A 23,325-nucleotide genomic window follows, 5' to 3' on the forward strand; every position below is an offset into this window, starting at 1 on the left:
GGTGGCGGCGGCAGCAGCAGCGGCGGCGGCGGGGGGCGGCGGGCGGGCGGCAGCGGGGGCGGCAGCGGGGGCGGCACCGGCACGCCGGGGCTCGGAGCGCGGCTCCCGCGGGGGCTCCACCGTGCGCCCGCGCCGTCGGGCTCCGGCCGCGCTCTGCCGCCTCGCAGCCGGGCCGGGGGCTTGGTTCGGGAGCCTAGGAGGGGAGGGGAGGGGGCTGCTTTTTTTTCTTTTAAACCCCCCTCCCTTTTTTTTTTTCTTCTTGTTTTTCCTTTTTCCCCCTTTTTTTTTTTTTCCCCTCGCTGGATTTTTTTTTGTTTTTTGTTTTTCTTCCTCTCCCTTTGGGGAGGGGGGCGGCGGCTGCTGGAGGAGAAGGGGAGAGGAGAGGGGAGGGGAAGGGGTGGGGGGGGAGAGGAAAGGGAGGGGAAGGGGGGGGGGGTTTCTCTAGGGGAGGGGGCGGCTCCGGCGGGTGGCGGCGGCGGGCAGGGCGGTGGCGCCGGCTGCGGGGGCCCCCAAGTCGGCGGAGTGGCACTGGAGTGTCACCGGACGCCTCTCGGCAGCCGGGCACCGCCTCTAAATAAAACCGACCTGGAAAATGAGTGAAAATGTTTGCCGGAGGAAGCCACGTGGTGATGCGGGAGGGCCCGGCCCCCGGGGGGGAGGGGCCGAGGAGGGGGGGGGAGGGGGGCGGTGGCCACTTATTTATTTATTTTAATTTAAATACTACGTTATTTACCTCCACGCACACCCCTTCTGCTGGGAGGGAGGGAACGCAAGAGGGGGTGTGGGGGGGATGATATCCAGCTCCTGTCCCGTGTGGGTGTCCGTGTTTCCCCCCACCAAACACACACACACACCCCCCCGCCCCCTCCACTCCGCCCAGCCCCGTCCCGTCGGAGGCACTTTCCCATCTGCTGCAGCCCCCCGCCCCCACCGCGCCCCTCCCCCCCTCCGCGCCCCTCCCCCACCCCTTTCCCCCGGTGCCTCAATGGGATTTTTCTGGGTGTAAAAAAACTTCGGCATCAAAGGGGCCGGGAGGTCCCCTGGCGCCAGGGGATTGGGGATGGAAAAGGGGGGTGGGGGGGGGTTGGAAACGGTCGGTTTTACCCCCGCCCGGGGCTGACTCGGCCCGGCGGGGCTGCTGGGGGAGCCCCCCCGTGGGGGGGTATTGTCCGCGGCATTGTTTTAAGCCCTTCATGTGCAGCCCCGCGGAAGCCTTCGGGGAAGGTGGCGGGGCGGGGGGTGGGGGGGCTCCTCCCGGCACAAAAGGGCCCCACGGTGGAGGAGGGCGCTTCCCCGACGAGGCGGGGGCTCGGCTGGGCTGGGGGGGTGGGCGCGCCCCGTCAGCAAAGCAGCATGTGCGGAGCAGCCCCCCCCCCCCCCCCTTCCTCTCCCCTTCTGCCTTTTCTGCAGACCTTTATTTTTAGGCTCAAGACGGGCTGGAAATAGCAACGACCCCCCCGGCCCCACTGATCCACACACCACACGCCACCCCCACCGCCTTCCTGCCTCCCCGACGGGGCGGGCGGGGGAGCCCCGGTGCGCCGGGGGCTCGGCCCGGGATGCTGCCGGGCGAGGAGGGGGGCGGGGGCGGCAGAGGCTTCCCCCACACCCCCCCCAACCCCGTGCTGCAAGTAGAGGCACGGTCCGGCCCCTCCGCGCCTGCAATTACATGTACCGCTCCCGAGGAGAACTCGCTCCCGCCTGCCCGGCCGGGGGCTCTGGTGTGTGTCCCCCCGCCCTCCCTACACGCCGGGAAAGATTTTTTAAAAATTAAACCAAAAATATTCCCCAAACAACCGATTTCTCCCCACGGAGGGGAAGGCTCGGCTGAGGGCTCTCCGGGCGCGTCTCTCCCGCGTAGCTCCGCGCTCCCTGCGCGGGCGCGTAACCGGCTCCGCGCCGCCCTCCCCACCTCTCTTCCTTCCTTTCCCCCGCCTTTCGGGGTTGCCGGACCCCGGGGGCTGGGGGTGGGCCGGGGCGGGGGGGTGGGTCTGGGAGCTGTGGTTGTTCCCTGGGTGCTGCAGAGACGGGCTGTGTTCTATCGCTAAATATTTGTTGTTGTTTAACTAAATGTTTCTCTAACCGGGAGTTTTCTCCCCCCCTCCCCAGGAAGCGCCACGCGGAGAATTTGTTAGTAAATAAATTGGATATTTACGCAGGAACCAGAAGCTGAGCAAACCTCGAGAAAGAGATGCACACGCCCGAGGATGTTTCAATGGGCTCCGTGCATCAGCCTCCTCGGAAACTCATCAAAATTAATTACAAAAATCCTGGGAAAACGCTCATTTACAGCAAAGAGCCTTTAGCTTCCCCTCCTGCGCCGATCCCTCCCGGTATCCCGGGATCTTCGCCTTAAGAACGTGTAGATGCTGCTCACCAGGGACAGTTTGGTTCCCATCCCTCCAGCTGCACGACTTGGCTCTCCTGGAAGTACCAAACCAAATTAGTTTGAGGACTCCTCGGAGCAGCACTGCTGCATCCCTGCCCGCCTTCCTGAGGTTTCCAGGGTGTAATCCAAGCCGAAAATCCACAGGTGGAAAGAAGAAGAGCCGTGAAATTGGGAAATGATCGTGATTGGGGAGGAATTCCCTGCAGCTCGGTGCATTTCAAACCCTCCCTGGGTGGAAACTCGGAGCACACACCTTCCTGCAAGGATTCCTGCCCCACACACACCCAGCTAAAAGAAACCATCCAGGGTCTGCTTCGGATCTACTTCTAATCTTAACCAGAAAACTTTTGTTGTTGCTTCTTATTGATTTGCCCAGTCCTTTCCCATGTAATGTAATCCTTTGCCAAGGGAAACGAAGGCAGCCAAACTTTAGAAAAAAAGAGAGAAAAAGGGGGGGAAAAAAGAGGAAAAAATAAGGGGAAAAAAATTCCAAACAAAGAGGGAAGTCTTCAATTTAGATGGGAAACAAGAAAGGCTATCAGTCAACCTCCTTCCCCTGGCTGGAGCATTCCAGATGCAAGGTATTTAGAGAATGCAAACAGCAGAGAGAAATCATTGATCTGCTGGGGGGCAACGGGGCTGCAGGGGCTGGGGGGGAAAGGCTGCTCCCCACACCAGGGTAAAACCAGCTCTGCAACCCCACCCCTCAGAAAGAAATACAAGGGGTGGGGGGAAGAGTTTTCCCTTCGCTGACAGAAATGTTACCAGCAACTGCAACAGGAATCCAGTGGGATTTCTGGAGCCAGCCAGGGCTGAGCAACAGCTTGCACCCACCCATCACTTGGAAAAGCCTCTCTGGCCTTTTCCTTCCCCCCTCCCCCCCCTCAGGATTTCCTTAACTTGTTTCGGTTTTTTATTTTAATTTTTAAAATGAGTTTGTGTTGATTTTTTTTTTCTTTTCTTTCTTTCTTTTTCTCCTGACTTTACAGACATTCCCCAATTTTACAGCCCTGCTCCCCCATCCTCACCCAGCTGCTGATTCAACACGTGAAACTTGGTTTGGGCAAAAATTTGGTTTTGTGTTTGTTGGGTTTGGGTTTTTTTTGGGTTTTTTGGGTTTTTTAGTTTTGTTTTTGATTGGTTTTTTTTAAAAAGAGATTGAAATCTTCTAATCAGGCAGAAAAGGTCTCAGTGAGTTTTTACAATTTATCCACATATTTAAATACTTCTTGTTGCCACTTAAGAGTTTTGGGAAATTTCTTAAGGGAGAAGCTTGAAGCTGGGTGATAAATAACACAGCTGAGATTTCACCAGCCTGGGGGTTTGATGTGAAAGGCTGCAGTCTGCTGGAGTGGTGTTGATCTGAAGCAGAAAATATTTAAAATATAACTATTTTTTAATGAGAGATTAGCAGTAAACAGGGACAGATTATATTCTGTTTTTTTTCTGCCAGTTTTCACTTGAATCTTTCTTTAATTTGTTGGGGGTTTTTTTTCAATTTTTTTTTTAATCTCTGGTGATATTTAATTTGTACAAAATTAAAGATGCACCTGGAAACCCCAGAAGCTTTAGAGAAAAGAAAAAAATCTTCATTTTTAAAGTTTGAAAAGACATATTAATTCCTATCTAATAAATATGGGCTGAAAATTTTCAGTAAAACACCCAGGAAAATAGAAGGAAAAAAAATCAACAAGAATTTTATTTTCATGAACTCTGCCTCAACCAAATCTCGACCAGCAGGAATAATCTGAATATGGGGCGAGCCTGTCCTTAAAACACAGGTGAGAGCTCAGCAGAGTAAGGAGAGTGAGGGTGGGAAATATTTCCTTTTACTTAAGTGGAATCCCAGTTTAAACCACCTTTTGTTCAGTTTTTCTTAGGTGGAAAATATTCCCTGGAAAAGGCAGCTCATATCTAAGAGGATCTGGTTGATTAGAACTCCTGTTAATGAATTTGTTGAGAGAACTGCTATCAAATTAACAGTTTGCTTGAAAACAAAATTAAGGTTTGCAACAGATTATTAATAAAGCCCTGGACCTCTCTCTGTTTCAAACACCCTCTTGGTACTGAGATGATGCTTTGCTCAGGCTGAGGAGCATCCCCAGCCCCACAGGAGGGGTGGAGCGGTGGGAAATGCCCCTCTGCTCCCTGAAGGGTGGGAGGTTCAGAAGAAGCAGTGCTGAAGATGGGAACAGTTAAACCAGCAACGTGCCCCCAGCTCTGGCTATTCCCTAACCACCCCAGTGTTTAAAAACAAAGGGAGAACCATGGTAAACCCTGTCTCCAAAACCACCTCATGCCCTGAAAACTCCTTTAGTTCTGGTACTAAAAAGCTGGAGTCTCTTGAAAACAAACCCAAGAGAAGCCCACACAACCAAACAGCTCTTGGCTTCTCCTCTACATCTGCTGCTTTGCAGTTTTGGGGCTCCCAGCAAAGCAGGGTGCTCAGCCCTGCTCTGTGCTGGGGCTGGGTGAGCTTCCCAGGTCTCCTGGAGCAACAACCTGGATTCTCTGTTTGGGGGTTTCAAACACATAGAGAAACAGTCAAGTTGAAACCAAACAAAGCTGCTGTGCAGAGATCTCTTTTTCACCCCCCTCTCCCTGATGGAAGTGGTTCATTTGGGAGGGGGGGGGGGGTTGCAGTCATTTTCCTTGGGTGAGCAGCAAACTCCAAATTCGAGGGGAGGAAAAGACTTGTGAGCACGAGCCCTGAAGTGATGCTGCTCAGAAAACTCCTTTAGTTTTCAAATTTCCCCTCCTCCCCACAAATGAACATGCCACCACTTCGTTACAGCAGACCTTTCCCACCTATTGATTAAGTTTTTCTTCCTCAAAATCACCCTGAGCAGCTGGACAGAGAGCTGGAGCTGCGGCTGGCTGGGGGGAAAGTCTTGGTCTTGCTACAACGATAAACCAAAGCAGGAGAAAGCATCGTGGGGGATGAATCCTGCCGTTGCTGAACTCCCCCTGACCTGATTTCAAGTAGGAGCTGCTCTTTTGAACCCCCCTCCAAACATTCCCAGCGCTTACGAAGCGCAGATTCAGTGTTTTCCCTTTCACTGACTGGAGGTATTTGTATCAGATTTCCTCCAGCCGGAGATAAATGTGTTTATATCAGATTCATGCCCCACGAGTACAAATTTGGGGGCCCTACATATAATCGAGTCGCCGTTTAAATCCCCCCCCCGAAGATCAGTGGGCTCTCCAGAGCTTGCTCCTTTTCATCCCTCCACTTTGTTTTCAAAGCTCCGTGAAGCAGGAGGCAGCGCAAAGCTCATCCACTAACACCATCCCGTTTGTACCTGGTTCTTTAGCCCCAAAACCAAGTGTAACCCGGCAAGGGGAGGGGGGAAGGGGGGAAAAAGCTGAGCAGGAATGCTTTCTGCTGTGGGTCACTTTAAAAAATATAGGTCATTTCACAATCAAAACCTTGACCCACATCCCACCGCCTGTGCCGGGGCACCAGCACCGCTGGGCTGCTGGAAAGGTGATGTTAGGAGAGCAGCAAGGGCACGAGATGGAAATAATCCCACGTTACTGAACCGGCCACTTGTGCAGGCTCCTTGCCGTGGACGGGGTTGTCTAGTTTCTGGTCCTGCTGGTACATACTTGGGATTTAGCAGGACTGATTATTTCCTCTCCTTTCCTGCAGCTCCACCGCTCTAATCTCCCCAGCTGGTTATTCCTGGCTCTGTCTTTGCTGGAAGCTGGGATAAAGGATGGGGTTTTTTTTTTCCACATTAAGATAAACCACCACGAGGTAAAGTGCTAATGGGGCAAAGCACAGGTAGTTTTAATGTTAAAGTGAGTCCAGATCATCTCACCAGCCTCCAGAATCACAGAATCACCAGGATGGGAAAGACCTTTAAGATCGAGTCCAACTGTTCCTATCCTATGCTAAACCATATCTCTGTGTGACAGCACTCACTACATAGAGCTAGGAATTGTAGTTGTGAGATTATTTTATATATATATATATATATATATGCAGCTCAGTGGTCCAAATAAATCTTCCCCACACAGACTCACCTTCCCTGAATGTGTTTGAAAAAAGGGTTGATGAGGTACTTAGGGATATGGTTTAGCTTAGGACAGGAGTGGTTGGACTTGATGATCTTAAAGGTCTTGTCCAGCCTTGTGATGCTGTGTGATGTTACAGGTGCTTCGTGGGCTTCTTGTTACAGCAGCTACTGTCCCCTAGGTCCCTGCTCCCAGGAGGAACGGAGCTCCAAGAACTTAAGAAAACAGAAACAAGCAGAGCACACAGCAAGGAGGAGAAGTCCATGCTTTCCATGTTTTGTGGTTCCCAGTTTTAGTTGTTGTGGGGGGTTTTTTCCCCCCCCAAAAAAAGTGGGAAGGTGCTGAGACAGCTGCCCCTGAGAGCTGAGTTCACCAAGAACTGCTGGAGCCTCAAAAGGCCATAGGGTTTGTCTGCAGTTAGAAGGGAGCTTTGGTGATGAAAAACATGCCTGGTGCTTTGTTGTTGGGGAAAAAAAACCCTGTTTCCTTCCCACAAGCACCGGAGGGGGAGGCAGGTCTGAACCCTGGTGAGAGGATGGAGTGATGCTCCTCACTCCCAAGGTGCTGGGTAAATCCAGCACTCCCATCACTCACCATGAGCACGAGGGCTGCGATGAGGAGCCAGGCAAACCCTTCAGCTGATGCCAAAGCTGTTTCCAGTGTGTTTTGGGAGGTCAGAGCCCCTCAGCAGAGTCCTGGGAACAGGCATGAGATTTCCCCTCCTGACAGCACCAGCCTTTGCTGTGCCAGATGCAGAAGATGCTGTATGGAAGCCGAGGCTGTGAGCGGGCAGCAGGACCCCAGGCAGCCCCAGGGAGGGAGGGGAATGCTGGATGTGGGCTGTGGGGTCAGGGCATGGGGAGAAAGAGGCTCAGATCTGGGGCTTGTTCCCTGGGAAGGTCTTACAGGATGAATGAGAATAAAGCACATAGGAGTTACCTCCTCTGTGAGACATTGCTGGTATTTCAGGAGGAGAAATGGGCTCCCAAGAAAAGCTTTGAGCCTCTTCACCTTCCACAGCAGCAAAGCTGAGCTAGGAACAGAATCGGTGCTGAATCAGGACTGGAGTTGGAGTGATACACCAGTGGCTGCAATTTCAGGGAGAGGATGGGGATGAAAAAGGTAAAAATCCCTCCTTCCTCTCTCCTGGTGCTTTGAGGAGCTGAACAGATGCCAATACTGACCCATCACAGCCAGGTACAAGCAGGAACCTCAGATCAGTCTAATGCTGCACACAAAGCTGAGCAGGAAGCTCTGTTCTCTCACCTGGGGCACACAGCACCCAAAATCTGCCTCTGGCAGAGCTGAGATGCCCTGAGCTGTGCCACACAAAACAGCGACCCCAAAGCACTGCTCTGGAGGGAAAAGGGAAAACCTTACTCACCACGTGCCCATAGGAGGTGTGAACTGTGTGTGAGAAGTCAGAGCTGAACCGTGAGAAGGTTCTGAAAACTTTTGGGAACGGATCAGACCGGACCATTCGGGGTGAGTGAAGCAGAGCCGAGGCTGCCTGGCAGCAGGGGAGGGAAGGGATGACCTCTTAAGGTCACCTCGAGCCCTATTTTCCATGATTACAGGGACATCTAACACTTGGAATGCTCAGTAGGCAAAGTTGCCCTTGAGACGTTGTGGTGGCTCAAAGCAGAGCAGAAGGACCGTTTGGGTAACCCAGCTGTGACCTTCCCAACACACTCCCAAACCCCTGAAACACCAACTCCCCAAGGCAGCTCTGCTGTGGAGCAGAGCAGAGCTGTCTCACTAAGCACTGCCCAGCAGGGCAGGGGGAAGCAGGGCAGCCCCAGCTCTCCTATTTGATTTGCAGGGAGACAAACATCACTGGTGGGTGAAACCTCAGCTAAAGCATCTCCTGCCCCAAGCCAGGACCCAGCTGAAGCTTGTGAAGTGATTCACATCAGCAGAGAAGGCAATGGGTGATGGATAACGATGCTCTGAGGGTAGCATGGCTGTGATGGGCTGAAGGGGGAGAGCAGCAAGGTTTGCATCATGAGTCAGACCCTGTGTTATGTTGGGAAAAGCAGATGCAGGCACACGGCCCATCTCTCCATCAGCATGTCGCCCTGCGCTTCCCAGCCCTCACCTGGCACCCAGGGGTTCAGCACTTCAGGCATCAATGGGTGGGTATCACACAGTGGGGACAGTGCCCACCTGTCTTTGGGAACATGGGAAAGGGTTTTCTAAAGTTTGAGAGACCAGGAGGGGTTTCAGAGCTGCTGTCTGAACCGCCTCACGAGCAGATGTCCTGAAGCCGCCGTAACCGTGAACCCTGGGTCAACATTCAGCGTTGCTGGATATTTATTTCACTCTATTAACTTTCCATCCTACAGAGGCACTTAATGAGAGGAAAACAAATAGGTTACACTTTGGAGAAACAAGATATCCCAGTTGGCTGGGAGTGAAGTACCCAGGATACATATAATAAAGGGACTGGGATAAACTATTCCATTTTCATCGATAAGCAGCCGTGCTAAGAGTGTAAATTGGTTACTCACAACTATTAGAGTGCATCATTTATTACAGCAGGCACGATGCTCCTGCGTGGGTGAAAAGCTTTTGGAGACCCTGGCACGCCTGTGCTGCTGCTTAAAGGACTAAGCCCCACGATAAGGAGTCGCTGTGAAAGTAGTAATTACTCCCTGAAAGCACCAAACTCTTACTCTACTCTGCCCATGTCCTCCTGAGACTTTATCTGGGTGCAATATGAACACAACGGTTCTTGCTGGGGGAGCTGGTGGAGCAGCAAGAGCTGCGTCTGCTGAGGCTGGGGTGTGATTCCCACCGTGCTCCTGGGTCTCCTGGAGCAGGGATAGAGGGAGCAGGAATTGAAACCAGCTTGTATCTGGCAGTCTGTCCCAGAAGAGCAGGGAAAATGCTCCTTTAAGAAAGGACCCACAAGAGGGAAAGCCTGTCCATGGAGACACAAACCTCAGCACGTTGTATTTTGAGAGGTGTTTGGGACAAGAGGTGCTTGGAGCACTGTACCAGCACAGCAAAACCCTCTCCCACACCCAAACCACCAGTGACTCCATTCTGCCCCATCCTTTCTGCAAAACCACTCAGGGCTGCTTCTTGCTCAGCCCCATCATCCTGCTTCTTCCCCAGGCAAATCCCTGGCAGAGCTGAGCCAGCACAAAGCTGGGGGGGAGACACACTTCCACACACATCCCTCCTGCAGCCAGGGGCACAGGGATCCTGCTCCCAGTAGCTCTACTGAGCTCCAACAAAAAACAACAACAAAAAGGCTGGCAGACCTGAGGGGAAGGTTGGAACTTGGATAACCTCCTGGAAAAGTTCAGGCTGCTCCAGGGAACCGAGCTCTGCAAGCCAGCACAGCCAGCCACAGGCACTGCTTCACTCAGGTAATGATGTGAGCAGGGCTCAGCTCAGGGTTAGGCTGGCACAAACAGGACCCTGCTCTGCTCCATCAGCAGACTGAAGCTGGGATCCAAGAGCAGGAGGTACCCAGGGGGGAGCATCCCTAAGGAAGACTTACATATTGAAGTCTAGCAGGTTCTGTTCACCCAGAGAGAACATCTCACCAGGCACAGAGCTGCAGCAGAGCTGATAGGATGTACTTACCCCACACACACACCTTAATGGCACCACAAACATCTGCAGAACATCTGCTCTCCTAACCCCAGCTGCACAAGGCCAGGGTGAGGTGGTGGCCTCACTGACCTGTGTCCCCAGCAGCCCCCACAGCAGAACCCCCATCACTCACCCAGGACAGAAACAGCCCAAACTGATGCTCAGCTCCCAGCTGCTCTCCCTCACCCCACATAGGCAGCTGTGGGGTCACCACCTTCCAGCTCATCAGCCAATGCTGCCTCACCATTTCCTATTAATTTCCTGCCTGCCCCCCCCACCTCAGGCTTTTTCCTCTTAGAACACATAGCTTGGGGTGGGAGTAGGTGGTGATTTCAGCACTTGGGGGTTGCACACCAGACTCAGGATGCCCAGACTTGGTGGTGACAAGAGTAATTATGATGGGAGCTCGTGTTTTTAGCAAAGTTTTTCCTCCTGTAAGAAAGCAAAGGAGCAGGTTGTGTCCCTCTGAGCTTGCACTTCCACTTGACAAAGGAAACTGTGGAGAGGAAAGAAGCTTTTCCCATGGAGGACAGCACTGTGTGGAGTTAAGGCTCAGGCCAAGGCCATGCGTGCTGTGCCTGTGATCCCTGCTCACTCCTCATTCTGTGATATAGTTGTGTTTAATTGCCATTAATGTAAACATATTTTAAAAGGTTATTTTCCTGCTCTGCAGGTCAATGGACCTAATGAAGCAGCTCTAAGTGGGTTTGAATGGCTTTGATTAGGTGCTTGATTTCCTGTTTACCTCATGGAAGTGGGTTTGGGCCGGCACAGCCAGTGTGTATAAAAGCTCTGCAGGGTCTCCTCAGAGCACCAGAACAGGCTGAAATCCTCTGGGCAGCATCAGAGAAGCAGAAAGGTAAGAACTTCCCTACCAGCCTTTCTCTTTAACTTTCCTTGTTAATATACATCCCTCTTTTCCCTGAGGTGGGAGTGAGCAGGGATTGGGGGAGGCAGCCTGTAGCCCTGGCTGAGTCTTTCCCAAAGCACTACAAGACCATCTTTTCTTGGTAGCTTTGGAGAAAGACCTGCAGTAGTGTTTGTGAGGGGTTGTGAAGGGGAAGACCTGTGTCTCAGAGGAGGATGTGGTGTGTGGCAAAGTGCTCAGGATCTGTGCCTCTGAGGGGTGCAGGGAAATGAGGAGAAATTGGTTCTTTGTTGCTTTTTTTGGGGGGGGGGGGCGACGACCTTCCAGTTGTGGCTAAACCAGGGGTAACAGTGGAGGAATCACAGAGTGATAGAAGGGACCTTGAAAGCTCATCTAGTCCAGCCCCCTGCCAGAGCAGGAGCACCCAGACTGAGTCCCACAGGAACACATCCAGGAGGGTGTGAATGTCTCCAGAGAAGGAGACTCCCCAACCCCTCTGGGCAGCCTGTCCCAAGGCTCCCTGACAGTGAAGAAGTTCCTCCTTATATTCCCATGGAACTTCCTCTGCCCCAGCTGCACCCATTGCCCCTTGTCCTATCCACACCATCACTGAGAAGAGCCTGGCTGCATCCAGCACGCTCCATGCCAGACAGGGCTAGCAGAGCTCGGCTCCTCCAGCTCAGCATCACGTAGGCAACGGGGTCTTCCATGAACCCCAGGTTCTTCCATGAACCCCAAACCAGTTTTTCTCTGACCATGTGGACTGCTTTTCCTCCTGGTCTGGGGATGCTCTGCAGAGGAGGGGTGCCCTTTCCTAAAATGAAGGCTCCAACGTGCCTCCTCTCCCTGAAGCTGAAGAATCCCCTTGCACACCTCAGTTACCTGCAGATCCATCGTACCTGGAGCTGTATCACAAATATATGGGATGAGAAGCAAATGAGAGGGAAATCCTCAGTTCTTTAACTTAACCCTTCCCTTCTGCTCTCATTTAAAATACTCCTCAGCTCTTTCTACAGGGGAACTTGTGCTGTTCACACGGTCTGGAACCCTCTTGTCTCTCCCTGCTTTAGTTTGAAGTATTTTAGGGAATTCACTGGTGTTTGGAGTTCCACACCTTGGTTTTTAAGAGTGTTCCTCCAAACCTGCTGTATCTGAGATAATGTAACACATTTAGTGTTTTTCCTGTTTAATCAGAAGAGCTGAAAACCTTTAAATTACTCCCTTTCCAGGAGTAAATTAAAAAGAAAAAAGCCTGAATTACAAAGACCCCCCCAAAACAACACCTGGGCTGTTGTAAGAGCACAAATAACTCCTCAGAGGAGTGAGGTTCTATCAATGTATGAATAAATTTTTGAAGGATGGGACACCTGAGTCCTGATCTGGACCTTTCCCTTCTGCTGCTGCTGTTAACAGCTGCGCTCCGTTGCGATGCAGCTTCCAGAAGCTGCTACGACAGAGCAAGGTGAGGGACTGCAAAACATATCTGTGAGCTGTGATCAAAACCTTCTTTGTACAGAGCTTCCAGAGCTGGAATAGTAATTAAAAGAGTTCAAATGTCCACTGGCTACTGAGTTAAACTGTGGATGTGAGGATTAGGAACAGCTTGAAACTAATAAATCCTGGAATCGGATCCCATCACTGTCCATATGGGGTATTTTCCATCATTGATATTCCCTGACATTCTCTGGTCCCTACCTCAGGCATCATCCATCCCCACAGAAAATTCCCAGACATTAGATCAGGCTCCTGAACCCCACAGAACCTCAGCATGGGAGAAGCAGGATGCCATCAGTGCTGAACTGCCCCATCCGCCCTACGTCCCCGCTCGCAGACTCGAGGCTGAATCGACCCTTAAAGCACAATGAGGTGCCCACAGGGTCAGCTTGTAAACAGGGAGCTAGACAAAGCCCTTGCCTCCTGGAATGCACAACCCACAATGAATTTGATGGTTACAATAAGAGTACAGGGACCCAACATCAAAAGCCACCACCGTAGGAAAGAGGGTTGGCAATGAAAGAGGAGTTTAACTGGGAACAGCCCCGGAGGGCTTTGTAGGATGGGGGGCTGAAGAGGCACATTTACAAGCACAGGCACGTGCCCAACCACTGCACATCCCTCTGGATCCACTAATGTGTTACAGGGACTGGACATCTGGACCGTCCTCTGCTTTTGACCAGAGCAAACAGCCAAGAAAATGATCTCTTTCAAAGTTCTCTCGCTGCTCCTCGCGTCGCTGGGCTTTGTTCTGATGGAAGAGAACGTCTCTGGGTAAGTGTTTTGGAAAGCTCTCAGCGTGTTTTGAGCCTTTTCCAGCTCACCACTGGAGGCAAATGGACTCTTTTCATTGGCATCTTGGTGAGTAGGTGTGAACATGAGTCCTGAGGTAGATCCCAGATAAGAGACAGATAAGTGTACAGATATGAGCAAATGAGATATCAAACTAAACCCCTGAGCCTTTGAGCCAGAGCCAGGAACTCCCAAGTTTTCCCTACAAACTTCATGGCTCTGGGTTAGGAGAAACAAGCTGGAAGTCAACCAGGAAGAGAAGGTTGGCTGAGAACTAGAAACAAGATGTAATCGTCTCAGGTGAATGAGGGCATCCAGTATTGGAAGCTTCTGAAACCATGGCTGGGTACATAAAGCAGGTCTGTAAGGAAGATTTTCCCCCTCTTTCCCTGACTCCTGCTACAAAATTTTCAACTGCCACCCAAGAAGATCCGAAAGAATCCCTACTGGAGGAGTAGGAGCTGCTGCAATCCCAGGTGATAGTTCTAAACTAAAACCAGATCAGCCTTGAAATCCTTGGCTAACTTAGGGAGCCATGGGCTGTGTCTACGCTGTCAGATCAGCACAGGTCTCGAGATCAGCCCTTGTCTCCTGCCAGCCCTGAGGACAGAGGAAGAGGATTCCTTGGCCCGAGGTGTGCAGCTCACTGGAGGGGGGAGCCTGGGCGTGCTTGGTGCCTTAGCTCGGAGCCAAAGCCCTTGTGAACTGGGTAGAGCAGGGAAAACGCCGCTGAGCCCAGGCTACCTGCAGATATCCTGAGCTCACTCACCTCCTCCTGAGGTCTTGAGTCCGAGCTGTGACTGTCTTCACAGCCAGCACCACGGGTGGGGAGGGTGGTAGCCCCTTCTCCAGCCGTCTCCTCAAGGTCACAATGCAGGAATGGACCAAGAGAGATTAAAGGTGATCCCTGAACCTTCCTGGCTGTAGGGAACCACATGAGCCACCACATTAACCCCACACTGCGTGTGCTCCGGGTCTGGGCAGGACTCACTCTGTCTCTGTGCTCTTACCCCAGCGTGAGTATAAGGACTCCCAGTGCCAGACCAGTGCAGAGACGCTACTCCGAGGCCACCCTGGCCAGTGATTACAGCCGTGCCATGGACAACATGCTGAAGAAGAACTTTGTGGAGTGGTTGCTGGCCCGACGGGAGAAGAAAAGCGAGTGAGTGTGTAGCCTTCCAAGGCTCCCACCGGCCAGACTCGGCTGTCATCAGCCAGCTGATGGCCGGAGAGGAACGTAGAGCTGAGGATGCTCTTCCTACACCACAGTGGTGATTCTCCAGCAAGCTGCGTTTTCCTTTTCCTAAGTATTACAAATGTTCCTGGTCTGTCGGCACTGGGGACAACCTCTGCTGTGTCCCCTCTCCCTGTCCGGGCACCGCAGCCTTTGGCTGCTGGTAGATGGGGTGGGAGGTGGATTTTTTTTCTGTGGAAAAGCAGAATTTTGGCACCCTCTTGTGGCACCTCTCGCACTGATTCCTCCCCATCTCACCTTCCCAGCAACATCATCGAGCCATACAAGAGGGAAGCCGAATCCCAAATACCAGTTGCCGATGGCCAAAGATCCGACCTGGACATCCAGGAGGTCAAAGATTTCATCGCCTGGCTTCTGAAAGCCAAGAAAAACCACAGGTGAGACGGGAGAGGGCAAAGTCTGGTCACAGGGGAGGGATGAGGGATCTGCAAGGGTTTAATTTCTGAAGGAACGTTTTGGGGCAAGGATCTGTGGTAATGGCTTCACATAGGGAAAGGATGGGATTTGGAATTCCCAGAGGAAATGTCACATTTGGCATTTCTGACTTGTGAGGAAAAGAACAAAGACCAAAAGAAAAGCCTAATTTGGGGATTTCTCACACAACCCCCCAAATTTCAAAGATATAGACAGTTGGAATCTTGGGTTAGCCTCATCAAGACCCAGCACTTCCATAAGGTCAAAGCATGGGTGTTTTGGATGGGGCTGAATCCCATTTGCTCCCCTAACATCCCAACATCGCCACCAAACAAGGCGCTTTGTCCTAAACCAAACCAAACCCACTCAAAAGAAAACTCTGTGGTGAAAATGAGATTAAATGGATCCACTTCTGCAAAATCATTTGCAAAACATCCATTTCTGGTCGAATCAACCCTCCTGGGTGAGATGGGGGGGGGGGGGGGGGGGGCAGGAATCCCACCCCCTCCCACTCTCAGCACATTGACCAGTTATTTTTTTTTTTAAAAAGAGAAATAAACCAGTTTTTAACTTGTATTATGCAAAACCTGAAAGCCCATCATCTAAAGGTAAAACCATGCAGGAGAGATGCCTGCCTGACCCAGGAGGAACTGCCCTGTTTGTTTCGGATCTCTGCCCTTTACTGGGGACACTCAGGTATAGAAATACTACTTTTTAAAGATTTAATCATCTTAAAATCCTCCTGATGATGGCAACAATGGTGATCCAGGCTCACCTGGGACAGGTAGCTGTGGGGAAGGTAATGGAGTCCATATGGGAGGCAGCTCGTGCCTTCATTCCCCCCCAAACCATCTGGGCCGGAGCACACGCGGCCTAGTGCTGCGTCAGCACCCCCACAGCCTGCCAATAGCCCGTTTCACCTCCCCCAGGCCCAGCTTACGTCACAGACGTTCAAAAAAGCCAATTAAGGCACGGGAATCTGAAGGAAAAATCTGTTCTTGAGCACTTTCTGTGCTTAAAAAAACCCCAAAGCACCAGAAAATGAATGAGGGATGTGTTTCCTTTCTGAAACGTGAAAGGGGTTTTATAAAGCCTGTCAGGTTGCTGCTGCTTAGTCCTAAAATGGTGGCCCAGAGGGGGAAAAGCACTTACCACACCCAGCCCACAGCCTTCAGGCACAACCCTGGAATCTTCTGGCAAAAAAAAAAGAGGCATTTCTAACTCCAGGGAGTCACGGGACAGTCACCCAGAATGAGAATGTGGGGGGATTTGTTGTGTCTCTGTGGAAACTGCTTTAGGAACTGGGGAGCGGAGGCTGACCCAGGGTGGGGGGAGAGGAGCAGAGTTACGGTTCACAGAGGTGTCTCCGGCCAAGCGCTGGGGAAAATCAGACACTGAGGATTGCTGGTCACATGGAAAATACACAATCAAAGACAGGAGGGCTTTGAGGGATGGCGAGAGGTCGTTTAGTCTGACCTCTGCTCCAAGGCAGGATCAACGCACCCTAAACCGCTCCTGACAGATGTTTGTCCAACCTGTTCGGAGGGGAGGTGGAGGGGGAAGGGAACCCTTTGATGCTAGAGATTAATCAGCTTGATTAACTTCGTTTTTAAGAAAAAAAGATGTTTTCTAGGGTCTCTCTTAATCTCCTTAATGGCAAATAAAAAATGTGACTTGCAGGGGAAAGCCCTTCTTGGGCTTCCCTGTGTGAGTTTGGGGTGTAGGTGCTGCTTCACCCATGCTCTGCCTTTGTTCTGATGCCTGGTGGGTCTTGGAGGAAGTGGAGTGCAGGGCTGGGGGGGTCACCAGCCTGTTCCTTCTTGTCCCCCAAGGCTGAGAGATGCGTTCACATGCCAAGATGGAGGCACTGGTGTGTGCAAGGAGCACACAGGCAGGAAGGGGTTACAGCTTTTTGTGGGTTTATCTGAGTTAAAGGTATTAGAGGACAAGGAAAAGAAAACACCTCTGTGAACTGGGGGGGACTGGGATGGTACAGATGGCATGTGGGATGTCACCTCTCCTCTGTCCTTACTGCTTGCCATGTCTCTTGCAGTTTTGCTTTTCCAGAAGGTTCAGAAGGGCTGAAGGATGTATTGAACCCAGAGTTTCTGGCATGGCTGATGTCGATTGATCTCTGCAAACCAGCGTGAGTGGCTCCTCTACCTGTTCTTGTTGTCACAAGCAGCCCTGAGGATCATTTCCCAGCCCTTGTCCCCAAAGGCTCTTGCTGCAGTGCTTGACCAATGAGTTCAGGGTTTAACTTCAAAAAATTAAAGAGAAAATTAAAGGGGGAAATGAAGAATTCTAGAGAAGGGAGGGTAAGGAATCCCTCTCCCCTCTCTAAGGAGGTGGTGTTCATCAAGCCACTTACAGGAAATACATTTTATGTCTGTCATGCACTACAAAAGACATTCAGAGAAACAGAACAGGAGAAATCGGGGTGCAAAAGGTGGGGGGGGAGTGAAGAGGCTCAAGGGGTGAGCCCATCCAATGCTTCCTTCAGTCAAACAAAAGCTGAGAGAGACAAAATCACCCTGAACCAAAAAACCCCAACAGAACAGAGCTGTTTATGCTAACAGCAAAAGTTGGCACAGGAACAGAAAGGGATGAACTGGCCATGGATAAAGGTAGGTGGGAAGCAAGAGGCAGCTCTGTGCTGCAGACAGTTCTGTGCAGCCTGGTCAGACAGTGTGAGCTGAGCAGCCAGCCAGCATGGCCACAGGACCAGGGCAGGGATCGTGCCCCTGGACTGGGCACTGGTGAGGCTGCACCTCAAGTCCTGGGTTCAGGTTTGGGTCCCTCACTACAAGAAGGACATTGAGGGGCTGGAGTGAGTCCAGAGAAGGGCAGCCAGGCTGGGGAAGGGGGTGAGGAGCAGCGAAGCTTCCAAGGAGCAGCTGAGGGAGCTGGGGGTGTTCAGCCTGGAGAAGAGGAGGCTGAGGGGAGACCTTATCACCGCCCAAGCTGCACCAGGGCAGGCTCAGCTCAGGCATTAGGGAGAAGGTTCTTCCCCGAAAGGGCTCTGGGGCGCTGGAACGGGCTGCCCAGGGAGGGGCCGAGTCCCCGCCCCGGGCTGGGCTGGGCAGCCGAGGCGCCCAGGGATGCGGTTAGTAGGGGACGGGTCCGCTTGGCCTCGGTGGTCTCGAAGGGCTTTTCCAACCTGTGATCCAAATGGATCTGCGAGGTTATCAGAGGGGGCTGGAGCGCGGGGGAGGCAGCAACTCGCCTCATGTCCTGCAGGAGCTAAACGAAAACAGGTCGAGGATGCTACCGCAGGAGGTTAACGCTCCTCTCTCCCCTTTCTGCTTGGCCAGGGCGGTGTGAGGCCGGGCCCTTCCCCTGGAGCTCCCTCTCCACCCTGCCCACCACCCGAGGAAGAGGAGAACCGCGTCCCGCGCCCGCGCTGCTCCCTGCGCGTTGTCTCTGTGGCCGCTGCCCGCAATAAAGAGTTGAGTCTGCAGCTGAAGCGCCGGCTCCGTGCGGGACCGCGCCGAGACGGGCCGGGCGTTGCGGGGAGGGGGCGATGGTTTCCCGAGCGGGGAGGGGGGGTGAAACGACCCCCGGCCACGCTGAATCCCTTGGGCAGCCCCGAGGTGTCGCCCCCTCGCTGCTGACCCATCCCTGGGGTCCCCTGGAGGCCCCGCTTCCCTCGGGGGGACCCAGCCCCCACGACGGGGACTCACCTTGTTGGGGGGGGGGAGGGTGTCACCCTTACCCAGAGCGGGGCTGCCCCCCGCCCCGGCGCAGACTGAGCGCCCCCCCCCCCCCCGCCCGGGGGGAACCACAGAGGGGACCCAGCGCCCGGACGGGGTCTATTTCCTCCCCCCGCCCCGAGAACCCGGTGCCCGCCGGCTCTCGGGAGGTGCCCGGGATACACACGTGGTCCCACCCCTCTTTGCGTCATCATCGGCGCCCGTCTCGGGGGATGACGTCAGAAGGAGCGCGGCGGAGCCGGGATGCACCGGCGGGGGGTGGGCGCGGGGGCTGTCGCCAAGAAGAAGCTCGCGGAGGTGAGGGGCGGCGGGACCCCCATGGGGAAGGGGCGGCTGGGGGGTGGCGGACAGGGCCAAGCCCGTGGGCGGCGGGGCCGGCCCGTGGGAGGGGTGCTGGGACCCCCTGGACCCGGGGGAGGGGTCCCGGCCCCGGGGGAGGGGTGCCAGCGGATACCGAGCGCGAGGGAGGGGTGCCGGGACTCACTGGGCCCGGGGAAGGGGGTAGCGTGCCCTGGGGAGGGGTGCCAGGTGTACCGGGCTCGGGGGAGGGGTGCCAGGGGGTACCAAGCCTGGGGGGGGCGGTGCCGGGCACCGCAGGAGGGCTCAGACCCCACCGTGCTCGGGTCCATCGGTACCGGGGGGGGGGGGGGGCGGGCCCCCTGGGGCCCGTGGGAGGGGGTGTCGTGCTCGGGGGGGCCCTGCCCATCCTCCCAGCTGCCAGTCCAGGGTGTCCCCAGTGTCCTGGCAGCCCCCTGCTTACCCTGACCCGTGGGTCCTGCTTGTCCACCCACGTGTAAGGAGCGTCTCCCTCAGCCGGGTTTGGCTTCCAGTTCCTCAGCACTGTCTCCACCATCCCCTTTTCCTCCCACAGGCCAAGTACAAGGAGCGAGGGACAGTCCTGGCCGAAGACCAGCTGGCCCAGGTGGGACATCCCCCCCTGCCCGGCAGCAGGGACAACGGTGGTTGTGAGCCCAGGTTTAGTTTCTCACTCTGCCTCGCTGTCTGCTCCAGACACCATCATTAGTGTGGCTAACGATGGTGCCCGTTTGGCTGCCTGGCCATCAGAGAGCTGTGATGGTGCAGGAAAACTGCTGCCCCCCCTTTCTGAGCCTGTGTCTTGGGTCAGAAGGGCCCTTTGCCTTGTCATATCTCCACTGATGCTGGTTTATTTTCAGCATTAAGAGGGCACATGGGCAATTCTGATTCCATCAAGTGATTTTTCTCTTGGTTTGAGTGTTTCCTGAGGACTCTGCTCACTCAGTGGGCACCGTGTTTACAGGAAAGAAAAACCCACATTAAGTAAGAATTAAGGCACAAACGCTTCTCTACAATTCTCTTTCAGATGTCTAAGCAGCTGGACATGTTTAAGACCAACTTAGAAGAGTTTGCCAGCAAACACAAGCAAGAGATCCGTAAAAACCCCGAGTTCCGGGTCCAGTTCCAGGACATGTGTGCCACGATCGGAGTGGATCCTTTGGCATGTGAGGAACAGGCACCGGGGTTAATCACTAAGGATTCATCTGGCTGCTCACAGCTCACTGTGAAGCTGAACTTGCCTTGAGGAGAGCTGATGCTGGTTTGATTCTTGGGGTTTGTGAACTGATGTAAGGTACCTTTGGGTGTTATTTAGTTCGAAGGGTGTCGGGGGGAAACAGTAACTGGAACAGGGACTCTTCACTGAGAGAGCAGAGTCCTTGCAGGGAGGTTTGGGAGCAGCCTGCTTGGCACCAGGAGCTGTTAAGGAAGGATGTTTTTGCCAATGATCTGATCTTTTTCCCCTTTCTCACTTCACAGCTGGGAAAGGGTTCTGGTCAGAGATGCTGGGAGTTGGAGACTTCTACTACGAACTGGGTGTGCAGATCATTGAGGTTTGCCTGGCCCTGAAGCACAGGAATGGAGGTGAGGAGCCCACTCTGCCTGGTTTCTCAGAGACACAGCTAACAGGAGGATAGCTTTTCCCTCTGGAAATGAGTCTCTCTTGCTCAGTTTGATGTTCTTTAGTAGATTTCAGGAAGTTCTGTGATGGCAGTTTCACCTTCACCCCCCCAAAACCTTGGTTTGTTTCTGCACCAGGTTACAGCTGCTCACCCTGTTGTATCGAGTTCCCAGACTCACAGAGCTGTAGGGGTTGGAAGGGGCCTCCAGAGATCAAGTCCAACCCCCTGCCAAAGCAGGGTCCCTGGGACAGGTCACTCTGGTCTGGAATCTCTCCAGAGAAGGAGACTCCACACCCCCTGGGCAGCCTGTCCCAGGGCTCCCTCACCCTCACTGGGAAGAAGTTCTTCCCCAGATTGGTGGGGAACTCCCTGTGCTCCAACTTGAGCCCATTGCCCCTTGTCCTGTCCCCACAGACACTGAGCAGAGGCTGCCCATGTCCCCCTGTGTCCCACCCTTCAGCTATTGATCCCCATTGATCAGATCCCCCCTCAGAAATCAAACAACTGCCCTCGTTAGGTAATAAAAGCGTAACTCACAGTGTCACAGGTAAGGAGCAGGGATCAATGACAGTACAAAACCACTGAGTTACTGCTCTGCCTGGCAGTAAGTGTCTCTGAAGGACCACAGGGGTATCCCAAAGAGCTGGAATACCAGCACTCGGTGCCTAATGAAAAGGGAGTAGATGTTCTTCACTCCAGAAGGGCAATCTGAGACCAGGAACGGGCCACAGCAAAGCCAATTGAAATCTGAGCCCAATGCAATTGTGGGAGAAGCAACAGCTGACTGCTGCTGGGGAGTATGGGAACAGAAGTGACTCACTGCTTATCTCACCCAAGGCTTGACTCTGGGAACAATGAGCAGCCCTTGTAAAATGGAAGGCAGGGGCCAGCCTGTGCCAAAGGCACAAAGGACCCTTGACCACTCCAGCTGAAGGAGTTCTGTTGCTGTATGGTCATGTTTTCCCATTCCCTTTTGTTGCCTCCCAGGTCTGATAACACTGGAAGAGCTTCACCAGCAAGTGCTGAAGGGAAGGGGGAAGTTTGCTCAGGACGTCAGCCAGTGAGTCTGCGTGTCACAGGACGGGGCAGAGTGGGGGCAAGGGGGTGGCTGATCCAGATTTCCCCTCTAGCAACAAAGCTGCTCAGATGTGATCCACAATTAATCACAGAATCCCAGCCTGGTCTGGGTTGGGAGGGACCCCAAGGGTCCCAGAGCTCCAACCCCCCTGCCACAGGCAGGGACACCAACCTCCAGGCCTGGAGCTACACAAGGTTGCCCAGGGCCCCATCCAACCTGGCCTTGGACACCCCCAGGGATGGGGCACCCACCCCCTCTCTGGGCAGCCTGTTCCAGCCCCTCACCACTCTCTCTGGACAGAACTTCCCCCCAATCTCTCCTCTCACCCTTCCCTCCTCCAGCTTCACCCCATCCCCTTGTCCTGCCATTATCTACCCTTTAACAAGCTGATTCCCCTCCTGTTTCTCTGCTCCCTTCAGGGACTGGGAGGCTGCAATGAGGTCCCCCAACAGCTTCTTTTCTGCAGGCTGAACCAGCCCAGCTCCCCCAGAATGATGTTACAGAATTTGGGCTGAAGTTTAGCACTCGCCCAGCTCAGGCACTGTTAGTATCTGTCCTGAGTCTGCCCCTTCTGCAGGGGCACAGGCAGAAAAACTTCTGAATTCCTTTGTAACATTTTTTCAGGTCTTGATTACCTGAAGCTGCAACAAGCTCCAAGCAGCTCTCACTGCTCACAGCTTCCACGTGCCAAGTCTTCCTCCTTTAGAGTGTAGCCTGCAGCTCGAGAGGGGCTCTCTCTTTAAAGCCTCACGTTGACCTCTGCTCCTCAGGGATGATCTCCTCCGTGCAATCAAGAAACTGAAGGTCCTGGGGAATGGCTTTGGGATCATCCCTGTTGGTGGAACCTATCTGATCCAGTCGGTACCAGCTGAGCTGAACATGGATCACACTGTCATCCTGCAGCTCGCAGAGGTAAATACAGCCCCCTTTAAAGATCCTTATTGCTTCCATGACAGGGAACTGGGATTAGACCAGGCAAAACTTCCCCCACTCTTCTAAACTACAGGCTCAAGATTTGTCTGTCAGTGCACGGTGGTTTTTCCTCTCATTTCAGAAAAAGGGCTACGTCACAGTCAGTGAGATCAGGTCCAGCCTGAAGTGGGAGACAGAACGTGCAAAGCAGGTGCTGGTATGTACCAAGGTCTCTTGTGCAGAGTGGAGCTCAGTGACTGCTCCCCCAGCTGATGCTTCCCTGGGGCTGTGTTACCCCAGCATACCTGGGGAGCCTGAGCTAGCTGGCAGACCAAAGGCAGAGCGTGTGCTGCGTTAACACAGGCTGAGGGAAGCTCAATCCCAGCAGCTCCAGATACTCCTGTGGCTTCACTTATCTCCAGTAAATCTTGAATCCCACATAATCACATATAGTGGGCGTGGCTGGATGGCTGAACTGTCTGTTCCAGTCTGTAGCCCAAGTTCTGTGCCCTCCCTTACCCTAAGTACAGTGTTGGGGTCAGGGCACGGTGGGGAACGGCTTCTCAGCCACTTAACTAAGTTTCACTCACAGTTTCCACTCTGTGTGCACAGGAACACTTGCTGAAGGAAGGAATGGCCTGGCTGGATACACAGGCACCAGGAGAACCCCAGTACTGGCTGCCTGCTCTCTTTACAGAGCTGTACTCTCAGGAAATCACTCCAGAGGAAGCCAAGGAGGCAACACTGTGACCGCTGCGTGTTCTGTGCCTGTGCAGTTCTTCTCACTGAGGTTCTTTACATATCACCTGACTCATGGGGATCCTAGACTTGAAATAAAAGTTTTGTA

The 23,325-nt window shown here is 53.4% G+C and overlaps 2 protein-coding genes across 4 annotated transcripts; both read left to right on the forward strand.

Annotated features, from left to right (window-relative positions):
* Positions 1 to 13,077: 13,077 nt before the first annotated feature.
* Positions 13,078 to 18,452, forward strand: GIP (gastric inhibitory polypeptide; the record flags this gene model as incomplete). The annotated part of the gene is made up of 6 exons (XM_084275357.1): positions 13,078 to 13,151; positions 14,185 to 14,331; positions 14,670 to 14,801; positions 16,892 to 16,984; positions 17,857 to 17,944; positions 18,153 to 18,452. 6 exons carry the CDS (start codon positions 13,078 to 13,080, stop codon positions 18,450 to 18,452), a joined length of 834 nt encoding a protein of 277 aa, XP_084131483.1.
* Positions 18,453 to 18,794: 342 nt separating this feature from the next.
* On the forward strand, positions 18,795 to 23,325 carry SNF8 (SNF8 subunit of ESCRT-II; the record flags this gene model as incomplete). Of its 3 annotated transcripts, none has more annotated exons than XM_084275586.1 (8): positions 18,795 to 18,848; positions 19,423 to 19,473; positions 19,894 to 20,032; positions 20,346 to 20,450; positions 21,476 to 21,548; positions 22,337 to 22,478; positions 22,621 to 22,695; positions 23,091 to 23,325. In XM_084275586.1, the coding sequence occupies 8 exons, from the start codon at positions 18,795 to 18,797 to the stop codon at positions 23,226 to 23,228; spliced, it is 777 nt and encodes a 258-aa protein (XP_084131712.1). In that variant the 3' UTR covers positions 23,229 to 23,325. The 3 variants fall into 3 exon arrangements, with proteins under 3 accessions (XP_084131712.1, XP_084131713.1, XP_084131714.1); XM_084275587.1 differs by having other exon boundaries at positions 23,176 to 23,325; XM_084275588.1 differs by lacking the exons at positions 18,795 to 18,848; positions 19,423 to 19,473; positions 19,894 to 20,032 and adding an exon at positions 20,107 to 20,155.

Source organism: Gallinula chloropus, assembly GCF_964237585.1.
Source record: "Gallinula chloropus genome assembly, chromosome: 26".
Lineage (NCBI taxonomy): Eukaryota > Metazoa > Chordata > Aves > Gruiformes > Rallidae > Gallinula > Gallinula chloropus.